The 12,500-nt window shown below is 44.2% G+C and overlaps 1 protein-coding gene across 2 annotated transcripts in view; it reads right to left on the bottom strand.

The window, feature by feature from the left end:
• LOC110537257 (ephrin type-B receptor 5) overlaps window positions 1-12,500 on the bottom strand; it is a 61,913-nt gene that overhangs the window by 49,224 nt on the left and 189 nt on the right. The window contains exon 1 of one of the 2 annotated variants that reach the window (XM_036941053.2): window positions 7,029-7,172. The exons of the other annotated variant lie outside the window; for it this stretch is intronic. Within the exon in view, the coding sequence (XP_036796948.2) occupies window positions 7,029-7,113 (85 nt within the window). The 5' untranslated portion in view covers window positions 7,114-7,172. Of the gene's footprint in view, window positions 1-7,028; window positions 7,173-12,500 lie in introns of those variants that run through there. 2 annotated transcript variants of the gene reach the window in all.

Genomic DNA, 12,500 nt, shown 5'->3' with positions numbered 1-12,500 from the left:
ATGAGGGGTTGCAAATAGAGGTTGCAACAATTTCGGCAGATCATTTTAGAAAGAGAGGGTCCAGACTGTCTAGCCCGGCTGATTTGTAGGGGTCCAGATTTTGCAGCTCTTTCAGAACATCAGCTATCTGGATTTTGGTGAAGGAGAAATGTGGGAGGTTTGGGCGAGTTGATGTGGGGGGTGCAGGGCTGTTGACCGGGGTAGGGGTAGCCAGGTGGAAAGCATGGCCAGCTGTAGAAAAATGTTTATTGAATTTCTCAATTATTGTGGATTTATCTGTAGAGACAGTGTTTCCTAGCCTCAGTGCAGTGGGCAGCTGGGAGGAGGTGCTCTTATTCTCCATGGACTTTACAGTGTCCCAGAACCTTTTTGAGTTTGTGCTACAGGATGCAAATTTCTGCTTGAAAAAGCTAGCCTTAGCTTTCCTAACTGCCTGTGTATATTGGTTCCTAACTTCCCTGAAAAGTTGCATATCGCGGGGGCTATTCGATGCTAATGCAGTACGCCACAGGATGTTTTTGTGCTGGTCAAGGGCAGTCAAGTCTGGAGTGAACCAAGGGCTATATCTGTTCCTGGTTCTAAATTTTTTGAATTAGACATGCTTATTTAAGATGGTGAGGAAGGCACTTTTAAAGAATACGGAGACTGACGGGATGAGGTCAATATCCTTCCAGGATACCCGGGCCAGGTTGATTAGATAGACCTGCTCGCTGAAGTCTTTTAGATTTGACAGTGAAGGGGTGGCCGTTTGACCGCAGACCCATTACGGATGCAGGCAAGGAGGCAGTGATCGCTGACTTCTTGGAGGCAGCAGAAGTGTATTTGGAGGGCAAGTTGGTTAGGATGATATCTATGAGGGTGCACGTGTTTACAGATTTGGGGTTGTACCTGATGGGTTCATTGATAATTTGTGTGAGATTGAGGGCATCAAGCTTAGATTGTAGGATGTCCGGGGTGTTAATAACCTCTCTGGGATAGGCCGGACACTTGGCCAAAAGCCAGGGCAAATGCAGAGCGCCAAATTCAAATAAATTACTATAAAAATCAAACTTTCATTAAATCACACGTGCAAGATAGCAAATTAAAGCCTGAATACAGCCAACATGTCCGATTTCAAAAAGGCTTTTCGGCGAAAGCATAAGATGCTATTATCTGATGATAGCACAACAGTAAACAATGAGAGAGCAGCATATTTCATCTCTGCAGGCACCACACAAAACACAGAAATAAAATATAAATCATGCCTTACCTTTGACGAGCTTCTTTTGTTGGCACTCCAATATGTCCCATAAACATCACAAATGGTCCTTTTGTTAGATTAATTCCGTCAATATATATCCAAAATGTCCATTTATTTGGTGCATTTGATCCAGAAAAACACTGGTTCCAACTTGACCAACGTCACTACAAAATATCTCAAAAGTTACCTGTAAACTTTGCCAAAACATTTCAAACTACTTTTGTAATACAACTTTAGGTATTTTTAAACGTAAATAATCGATACAATTGAAGACGGGATGATCTGTGTTCAATACAGGAAGACAACAAACTGACGCTACTTTTCAGGTCACGCGCCTCTCTCAAACTGTCCACTTCAGGTGACTCTCATTCAAGATGGCCGTACTTCTTCATTACAAAAAGGACAAACCTCAACCAATTTCTAAAGACTAGTGACATCCAGTGAAAACGGTAGGAACTGCAAGCAAGTCCCTTTCAAATCTGGTTTCCCAATGAAAACGCATTGAAAAGACAGTGACCTCAAAAAATAATAATAATAAAATAATAATATGCATATCTTATATTCTGGGGATGAGTAGCCGGCAGTTGAATTTGGGCACGCTATTCATCCAAAAGTGAAAATGCTACCCCTAGGTCACCTAGCAGCAAATTAACAAGGCACGCCTGTTAATTGAAATGCATTCCAGGTGACTACCTCATGAAGCTGGTTGAGAGAATGCAAGAGTGTACACAGCTGTCATCAAGGCAAAGGGTGGCTACTTTGAAGAATGTCAAATATAAAATATATTTGGACTTGTTTAACACTTTTTTGTTCACTACATGAGTCCATATGTGTTATTTCATCGTTTTGATGTCTTCACTGTTATTCTACAATGTAGAAAATAGTAAAAGAATAAAGGAAAACCCTTGAATGAGTAGGTGTGTCCAAACTTTTGACTGGTACTGTACATGTAAATAGAAATACAAGAAGAATCTACAAGCATGCACACACACACACACACACACACACACACACACACACACACACACACACACACACACACACACACACACACACACACACACACACACACACACACACACACACACACACACACACACACACAACACACCATATTATGGCCTTAGAAATACGGAAACTTTTTTTTATCCTGGTAGAACACAACACTAACTGATGTCTCATTTCACATTTAATTAACCCTCTACTTTGGACCAGATTCATGTATAAATCATAGAAATGTAATATTGATGTCTCTGCTATTTAGCTTCTTGTCAGAGACGTGAAGAGCCGCGAATCTGACTCTCCATATCTTACATCTCTCCTCTACGGGACTAAGCCTCACTTCAGCTAAGAGCACGGAAACGTTATTTTCGGAGAATTGATGTCAATTCTGTTTCTGTCAGCTCTTCAAACTATCCTCCATGATGAAAATCAACCGCTCCATGACAGTTGGCATTCAAATTGGCATTATATTTACAATGGAATATGTGTTGCTTGGAAATTATATTGGAACTAGTGCCAGAATTCAACTACTCTAGCGTGTTGCGTGACAATAAAAGGTTTGCCACTGAAACATTGACTACTCTCCTTTCAATTGCCTTTGTTTTTCAATATCACACAACCCCAGGGGATAATTGTCTTTACAGAGTAGCTGACTTTCCCTGACAGTGTCGGTGGTTGAGGTGATATGTGTCTGTAGTCACTATCTGGCCCTGCTAGACGGGAAAGTATACGACTCCTTCGTTACAGCAGGTAGCTTAGTGGTTAGAGTGTTGGGCCAATAACCGAAAGGTTGCTCGATTGAATCCCCGAGCTGACAAGGTGAAAATCTTTCTGCCCCTGAACAAGGCAGTTAACCCACTGTTCCTAGGCCGTCATTGTAAATACGTATTTGTTCTTAACTGACTTGCCTAGTTAAATAAAGGTTAAATAAAAAATAATAAAAATCACAAATGGGATTTCAACCACAAACCCTCATCTTTAACATTAACCCTAACATTACCCCTAAACCATAGATTGAACAAATAGATAATTCTAACATTTACTGTCACTCTAGTTCTCCACAGTATCTGACTTTTAAAAAATCAGGCCACCAACAAACACCCACAACTGCACTGTGAACAGCAGTAGGCCTCCTTTGCACTATTACTGCTTCCTCCAGTCCCCATTCTAGAGGGAAGACACTCAAAGTTTGTCCCTGACAGATGAGAAATCTGCTGAGTCTGCAATCTGGGCCTGAGTGGTGTGTTAATGCAGTGGTCTGTCTGGTCACTCTTTCACTCGCTCTCTTGCTCTGTGTACCAATGGATTTATCTATCCCACTTTCATTATTCTCTCTCTCCTCTATACCTCTGTCTTTTCTCCCCTTTCCTTCCATCTGTCCCCGTGTCCATCTCATCCTCTCCTCCTCTACGTGAGTCTATTATTCATCCGTAAAGTGACAGTGGGCAGGCTTCTCCGTACCTCAAATAAGGAGATACATGCTGTTTCATAATTGATGCCAGAGCCACTGTTTGTTTGGTAAGGGCTGTGACACCGCAGAGAGAGAGAATGGAAGAAAGGAAGGCTGGTGGACAGACAGAAGAGGGACAAAGAGCGAGAATGGAAGAAAGGAAGGCTGGTGGATGGACAGAAGAGGGACAGAGAGAGAGAATGGAAGAAAGGAAGGCTGGTGGATGGACAGAAGAGGGACAGAGAGAGAGAATGGAAGAAAGGAAGGCTGGTGGACGGACAGAAGAGGGACAGAGAGAGAGAATGGAAGAAAGGAAGGCTGGTGGATGGACAGAAGAGGGACAGAGAGAGAGAATGGAAGAAAGGAAGGCTGGTGGACGGACAGAAGAGGGACAGAGAGAGAGAATGGAAGAAAAGAAGGCTGGTGGACGGACAGAAGAGGGACAGAGAGAGAGAATGGAAGAAAGGAAGGCTGGTGGACGGACAGAAGAGGGACAGAGAGAGAGAATGGAAGAAAGGAAGGCTGGTGGATGGACAGAAGAGGGACAGAGAGAGAGAATGGAAGAAAGGAAGGCTGGTGGATGGACAGAAGAGGGACAGAGAGAGAGAATGGAAGAAAGGAAGGCTGGTGGACGGACAGAAGAGGGACAGAGAGAGAGGGAGAAAACGGGAGGGGAAGGGCTGTGACACAGGAGACAGAATGAAAGAAAGAAGAGAGACAGACACAGTACAGTATGTGTTTACCTCCTGTCTTTGGGGAAGACAGACAGACAGACACAGTACAGTATGCGTTTATCTCCTGTCTTTGGGGAAGACAGACAGACAGACACAGTACAGTATGTGTTTATCCTCCTGTCTTTGGGGAAGACAGACAGACATACACAGTACAGTATGTGTTTATCTCCTGTCTTTGGGGAAGACAGACAGACAGACACAGTACAGTATGCGTTTATCTCCTGTCTTTGGGGAAGACAGACAGACAGACACAGTACAGTATGCGTTTATCTCCTGTCTTTGGGGAAGACAGACACAGGTAGAGAGAGAAAACTAAAGTGTTGTTCTCCCCCTCTCTAATCCTTATGTCTCTCTCTCTTCTTTTCTCTCTCTCTTGTGGTGTTAATATGCACTCCACTCTCTGCTGGAATGTAAAGGTGACTCACATTAGTTTCTGTCCCACTGTCACTGGTGTGTTCACTTCAGTTGAGTGGCCTTGCCTGCTCTGTCTCTTGCTCTCTCTTTTTCCATCCCTCCATCCCCCTTCCTTTCTATGTAGCTACAGTTGTTAACATACACTGCCACCCACTGTGAGTAGTGTCTCGTAATGTACATATTAGTCATATCTGAAAGGAGACGTAGGCTGCCTTGATACTTTCCAGGCAGTAGAGTCAGTTAGCCACTCTACCAACCTCTTCCCTGTTAATATTGATGGACACCAAAGGTGTGTGTGTCATGCTTTAGCACCTCTCTGCGATGGGCCCAAACACACCTACAAAACACACACACATACTCACACACACTGAAGGTAAGGCACACAAACATGCTTTAGCACCTCTCTGCGATGGGCCCAAACACACCTACAAAACACACACACATACTCACACACACTGAAGGTAAGGCACACAAACATGCTTTAGCACCTCTCTGTGATGGGCCCAAACACACTTACAAAACACACACAGTCACACACACTGAAGGTAAGGCACACAAACATGCTTTAGCACCTCTCTGCGATGGGCCCAAACACACCTACAAAACACACACACATACTCACACACACTGAAGTCAAGGCACACAAACATGCTTTAGCACCTCTCTGTGATGGGCCCAAACACACACACATACTCACACACACTGAAGGTAAGGCACACAAACATCGTGGCACAGACACTCCAACATACACACTTATAGACAAATACTGTAACACTCCATTCATCCACCCATCTCCACCCTGTCTCTTAATACGCTCCAGATGCTGAATCCATCCACAGACAGTCAGTCAAGGACAGATTCTACTACCCTCCATCATTACATACAACCACCGAGAGAGAGACACAGGGAAAGAGTGGAGGGAGGGATGGAGGGAGGGAGAGGAGGAATGAGGAAAACGGGGGATTAACACAAGTCCAGAAATAAGCTCACGCACGTCAAAGGGAGTTATCAAAACTTCACTGTTGGTTACAAAGAGGACAAGTGCTGATGGAGAGAGCAGCGGTTAACCCATCACACCCCACGCCCTGTTACAGTCTGCATAGCTTCACCTAGCAATGAAGCAAGAAGTAAGTCACTGAACAGGCACCGGCAAGATACAGGAAGACAGACAGTTGCAATTTGGTGAAGCTTTGAGCAAGTTATTTCCCCCTACTAATAGCCTGTCTTTTCTTACTGCCTCTCTATATCTCTTCTCTGACATGTTGTGCATTACCTTCCCATGATGCTCTAAAAGCTACCTCTCATTTGGCACACTATTGGGCAACTCCATTAACCATCTTTTCCTTTTTTGGCAGAAATGTAGCAGTAGGCCTATCCCTAAACCACTGAGTTATGAATTAACTGGTATTTTGACGTTCTGTGGCCCTTTCTCTATTTCCAGTTTCAGACTAATATTATTGGGCTATTTGGCACGTTATCCAGCTAGCTTGATTTCAGGGCTAACTTCATTCACCATTTGTTCCTCCTCTTACTCAAAAAGCAGGCCTAGGCCTAACCATTCCATGAACAAACTGTTACTCTCCCTCTCTCACCCTTTCTCTCCCTTTTCTGACACAATCCTGTTTGGCTCATTATGAGGCTATCTTGGTAGAGTGCTAATTTGGGCGGCAGGTAGCCTCGAGGTTGAGCGTTGGGCCGGTAACCGAAAGGTTGCTGCTTTGAATACCGGAGCCAACAAGTTGAAAAAATAAAGTCTGGCGCTGTGGTCTTGAGCAAGGCATTTGACCCTAATTGCTTCAGGGGCGCTATTCAATGGTGACCCTGGCTGTGACCCCACTCCCCACGGGTGTCTGAAGGGGAGTTGGGATATGAAGAAACATATTTCCATTACACACTTGTGTAAAAGGACAAATATAAGCTTCCCCCCAAGTTATTAGTATTATTCAGTTAAAAAGGTTTTATTCTCCTCGACAGATAAGTTAACTCTTCTCTGCCAGACAGTGAGTGGTCTTTGGTCTCTGTCGCCTCGGGGTTCACGGCTCTTGAATCACAGAAGTGACGCATAATCCTCACATCACGCAAGGGGAGACAGGGGAAATAAGCCTAATAAATGTGAGAAAAAAAACTATGTACCCTACCCCCACCAAAAAAACCCAAATGTCCCAAGAAAAACAAAGCCCTGGCTCACCTAGGGGTCGTAGTGTTGTTGTGTCGTTGTAGGGTCCTCCTCTCGCCTCACACGAAGCCATTTCAATCACCATATGCGCACGCATGCAGGCGGCCAGCCCTCAAGGACATAGCGAGCTTTTAGTGGGAGAGCTGCTCTTTTAAAGCGGTTCCACGGTCCCAAGACTCCCGCTGAGAGACACGTGCTCCGTTTTATCACACTTTCTTTTATTTCTTATGCCCTGAAAGAACAGCTTATCACACCAGAGATAAGGCCAATTATCTGCTCAATTAATGCCAGAACCTGCTACCAGCACTGGCCCAAATGACCTCAGAATTGAATTCAGAAAACTTGAATGTCCTCAGAGAGGCAATTCATTTTGCAGCAGTCATAGAACATATCACATATAAAATGTTTAAATGAAAAAACAACCACAAATAGCAAAGGATATTTCCAAGCCAGTAGGCAGGGTAAGCGAATTTCATAGTCACAGCGCAAGTGCTAAGTGAAATTAGTCCAACATTTTGTTAAATTGCAGAATTGCATTCAGAATAAAAGAGTACTTGGCCATATTTAATTTATTAGATTTTTTTTCTCGTTTTGGGCCAATAAGCGAAATGTTGCTGGTTCAAATCCCTGAGCTGACTATGTGAATAAAAAAAAAACATCTGCTGATGTGCCCTTGAGCAAGGCACCTAACCCTAGTTGCTCTGGATAATAGTGTCTGCTAAATTATTAATATGTAGAAAATGTAGTCTGTACCTGTGGTCAGAGGGAAGGGGGTGGACTGGGTGGAATCCGGAGGGCTCTGCCCAGGTAGAGAGATGACAGTTCATGCTGTTGCTGCCCCATGATTCTTCTGCAAGTCTTGACAACTTTGTCCAACCTTTTTTTCTGTGCACCTTTGATATTCCCAGACCAGCAGGTCAAGCAGTAGGACAGAATGCTCTGAATGAATGATTTATAAAAGAGAACCATGATGGCCAGATCAACATTAAAAAGGGTCCTTTTCTGGTGAGACTGACAGAATTATTATCTAACCCACACAGCTAGATGAGAGGCCCATCTCAGCCTGACAGCCTGTTATAAACAAGAAACAAATACATATTAGGCCTAGTCTGCTATTAGGCATTTAACACTAAAGTCTGCTGTTAGGCATTTAACACTAAAGTCTGCTGTTAGGCATTTAACACTAAAGTCTGCTGTTAGGCATTTAACACTGAAGTCTGCTGTTAGGCATTTAACACTAAAGTCTGCTGTTAGGCATTTAACACTAAAGTCTGCTGTTAGGCATTTAACACTAAAGTCTGCTGTTAGGCATTTAACACTAAAGTCTGCTGTTAGGCATTTAACACTAAAGTCTGCTGTTAGGCATTTAACACTAAAGTCTGCTGTTAGGCATTTAACACTAAAGTCTGCTGTTAGGCATTTAACACTAAAGTCTGCTGTTAGGCATTTAACACTAAAGTCTGCTGTTAGGCATTTAACACTAAAGTCTGCTGTTAGGCATTTAACACTAAAGTCTGCTGTTAGGCATTTAACACTAAAGTCTGCTGTTAGGCATTTAACACTAAAGTCTGCTGTTAGGCATTTAACACTAAAGTCTGCTGTTAGGCATTTAACACTAAAGTCTGCTGTTAGGCATTTAACACTAAAGTCTGCTGTTAGGCATTTAACACTAAAGTCTGCTGTTAGGCATTTAACACTAAAGTCTGATGTTAGGCATTTAACACTAAAGTCTGGTGTTTTCAAAGTCAGGCTGAACTGAAAATATGAATCATATCCTATAGATACTGGCCATCGTTATCAGTGCCAATCATGTCATAGCCTTTTCATGCAGGCAAAATGACCAAATCGCCCTCTATTTCCTCATGGGTGGAATGTTATTCATATATATTTTTTTTACTGCTGAAAACCCAGTGTTTCTATGTCAAATGGTTTTGTCCAGTCTACTGTGATGTATATAAAGTGTAATATTGGGATGCAAACTCAAAATGTAATACATTTCAACTCTCCCCATATATATCTGACATGTTACAGGTGTCTTGTTTGTTTTAAGCCCATAACCATGTGTGAGAGGTGTAAACTTTTTGTTTCAAAGTAGATTTGTTAAGACTACCAAGAAAAACTCTGTGTGACCCTGGTTTAGCCCACTACCGTAAAAGGTTAACAAGTTACAGCCTACCAAAACAGAATAGGGGATATTTGACAACATTTTCAAAAAAGGGTCCATTCAGGCGTCTTCTAGTGCCTGAGGTGATCCGGCCTGTCTCCTGTTGGTGCATCCCGGTTAGTGTTGAACCCAACACAAGTCAACAGCTTTTAAATTTGATTTATTAACCTTCATTTAACCAGCGGAAACCCATTAAGAACAGGGTCTCATTTCCAATGGTGCCCTGAGAACCACAGTTCAAGCAACGTGAGAAACACATTTAACAATGATCACTACAAAATGAGTTACAACATTTCAAATAAATCACGTCCCGTTCAAAAGGGCAGTAGAAACAAACACATACAGTCAATCAAAACAAGGGCAGTTTTCATTGGTCACGTTTTTTAAAATCAGAGGCCTAAATTCACCTTCTGGGACCAGATAATGATGTTTTAGAATGAACTGTAGGTCATCCCAGGACGGAGGGGCATAGTAACTGAAAGCAGTCTTCCCTAACTCAGAGGAGACCCGCGGAGACCTGTTGAACAGCTAAACTCAACGGAGAGTGATAGATGGAAAAACACAGACAGGATACCTTAGAGTAATAACCCAGTTATAAGATGTTCTTCTTCAAAGGACGAACATGTTGCCACAGAGGAGGACGCTACAAAAAAAGGAGTATGAGAGAGATTTCTTTTCTTCATGTTTAATACACATCAATCAGCACCTTGTCAATCTCTTAGGTATGTTGTGATCTTTGGCTCCTACCTGGCTATAGGAGTGTACACACCAACACCTTTCAGCCACCATAGTGAGCCCCGACACACACGCACACACTAACACACACTAACACACACAGAGACATAAATCGTCAGTTGTTCAACCCTAAGCAGTGTAGAGTAGCCTCTGGACAGGGAATTCACTGGACAAACACAACACAAGATTCAACAACCACAACTCTCTGAAGAACCTTACAGACAGACATAGATATAGTCATTGGTGCATGCAGAACAAAACACACAGCCAAGAAAGACAAAAACAGACACCAGATCCCACAGACACTAAACACATGGTCACATACATAGAGACAGTCTGTCAGACAGTCAGATATTAATTTAATTTCAATTAAATCACAACCTCCTACCACCATCAGTTCTTGGCATAACTAACTGGTTTTATGTCGGTTTTAGATGGAGTTCTGTGCTATCAGCTTAATACAGCATTAGAGAAAGAGCTCTGTCAATCATTCAGCACATCAACAGAATCTGTGTGCCAGTGACAATCTACCCCCCCCCCCCCCCCCCCCCCCACACACACACACACCACATTTCATCTTAGTAAAGACCATCTGTTACATACGCTGCAGCTCAAATCTGTGGAGCTAGATAGAGCAGTTTCCTCCCCTGCTTTGACACACATAGACAGAGCCATCATGAATAACCACTCATACACATCAATCACTGCACATCACCCATCATGAATAACCACTCATACACACCAATCACTGCACATCACCCATCATGAATAACCACTCATACACATCAATCACTGCACATCACCCATCATCGCTCTTCTTTAAAATAGAACAGGAGCTTTCCAGTGCTTTTCAGATGAAATATATGCAGAGGCCTCTCCAAAGAGATGGAGACAGAATGCAAATGTACACACCACACAGACAAAGAATTACACCTGCGCATGCACACATACACACATACACATATAAAGGCGCACACACGCACGCACACACACACATACACACACGGCCAAAGACAGATAGTGAGTCATTAACTATTACTTAGTTTTCGCATATCAACCCACTTCAATATGACAGTCCTCTTCAACTTGACAGACCACCTTATGCATGTGGATTTTGTGCAGCTATCCATCCATCCATCCTTCCCCCCTCTCTCTCTCTCTCCCTCTCCCTCTCTCTCTCTCTCTTTCTCTCTCTCTCTCTCTCTCTCTCTCTCTCTCTCTCTCTCTCTCTTTAAATTAAATTTAAATTTGAGGGCTTTATTGATATTCTCTCTCTCTCTCTCTCTCTCTCTCTTTCTTTCTTTCTTTCTTTCTCTCTCTCTTTTTATCTCATTTCCCATCCATCCATCCATCCATCCAGTCATCCATCCATTTGACTATAAATCATCACCAAGACCTATCAAAGCCTGCAACAACATGCTGTCTTGAATACTGGGACAGTCTCCCATTAACATGAACAATGGGAAAAAAAGACCAACAAATGAAAAGAGGCACGTTACAGTGGGAGGAGGAGGAGGAGGAGAGGAGGAGGAGGAGGGGAGGAGGAGGAGGAGGAGAGGAGGAGGAGGAGGAGGAGGAGGAGGAGAGGAGGAGGAGGGGGAGGAGAGGAGGAGGGGAGGGGAGGAGGAGGAGGAGGAGGATGAAGAGGAGGAGGAGAGGAGGAGGAGGAGGAGGAGGAGGAGGGGAGGGGAGGGGAGGGGAGGGGAGGAGGAGGAGAGGAGGAGGAGAGAGGAGGAGAGGAGGAGGAGAGAGGAGGAGAGGTGGAGGAGGGGAGGAGGGGTGGAGGAGGATGACGAGGAGGAGGGGAGGAGGAGGAGAGGAGGAGGAGAGAGGAGGAGAGGAGGAGGAGAGAGGAGGAGAGGTGGAGGAGGGGAGGAGGGGTGGAGGAGGATGAGGAGGAGGAGGGGAGGAGGAGAGGTGGAGGAGGGAAGGTCAGGGGAGGAGAGGTGGAGGGGAGCGGAGGTGAAGGAGGGGAGGAGGGGTGGACGAGGATGAGGGGAGAAGAGATGGATGTGGAGGTGGAGGAGGTGGGAGAGGAGGAGGGGAGGAGAGAAAGATGTGGAGGTGGAGGAAAAGGAGGAGGGGAGGAGGAGGAGGCGTGCTGGTAGGGAGTACTGTGGCTGTAGTGGAGCTGAATAGGGAGGGAGGCAGGGGGTCTTTAACTGTCACATTCATGATATCATGAGCGGGGGGTGGCAGGGTTCAGAGGGAGAGAAGGGTTATGCAACGTATTAATCATTTTGATTATGTCCCACATTTGTATTCTTTTGTTGTGAGAACTTGACCGGCCCCATGGAGAACCTGCCTTTCCCATGCCAACTAAGTCCTGTCTGACACACTATAACATGGAGACACACACACGCATGCACACACTCTCACACACACATACATACATACATACAGAGCCAAACCAACTCTCCATCACTCTTGAACACACACAAGCGCACGACACACAACACACATACACACATACATTCACATACAGAGCCACATCCATTGCACACAAACACACACACTCACAAACGTGCAAACACACAAAAAGCTCACACAATCACTCTAATACACACACACACACGGTCTTATAT

The sequence above is a fragment of the Oncorhynchus mykiss genome, chromosome 2 (assembly GCF_057628025.1).
Source record: "Oncorhynchus mykiss isolate SJ-2025 chromosome 2, ASM5762802v1, whole genome shotgun sequence".
NCBI classification, from domain to species: Eukaryota; Metazoa; Chordata; class Actinopteri; order Salmoniformes; family Salmonidae; genus Oncorhynchus; species Oncorhynchus mykiss.
This window is presented reverse-complemented; position numbering and strand designations above follow the sequence as displayed.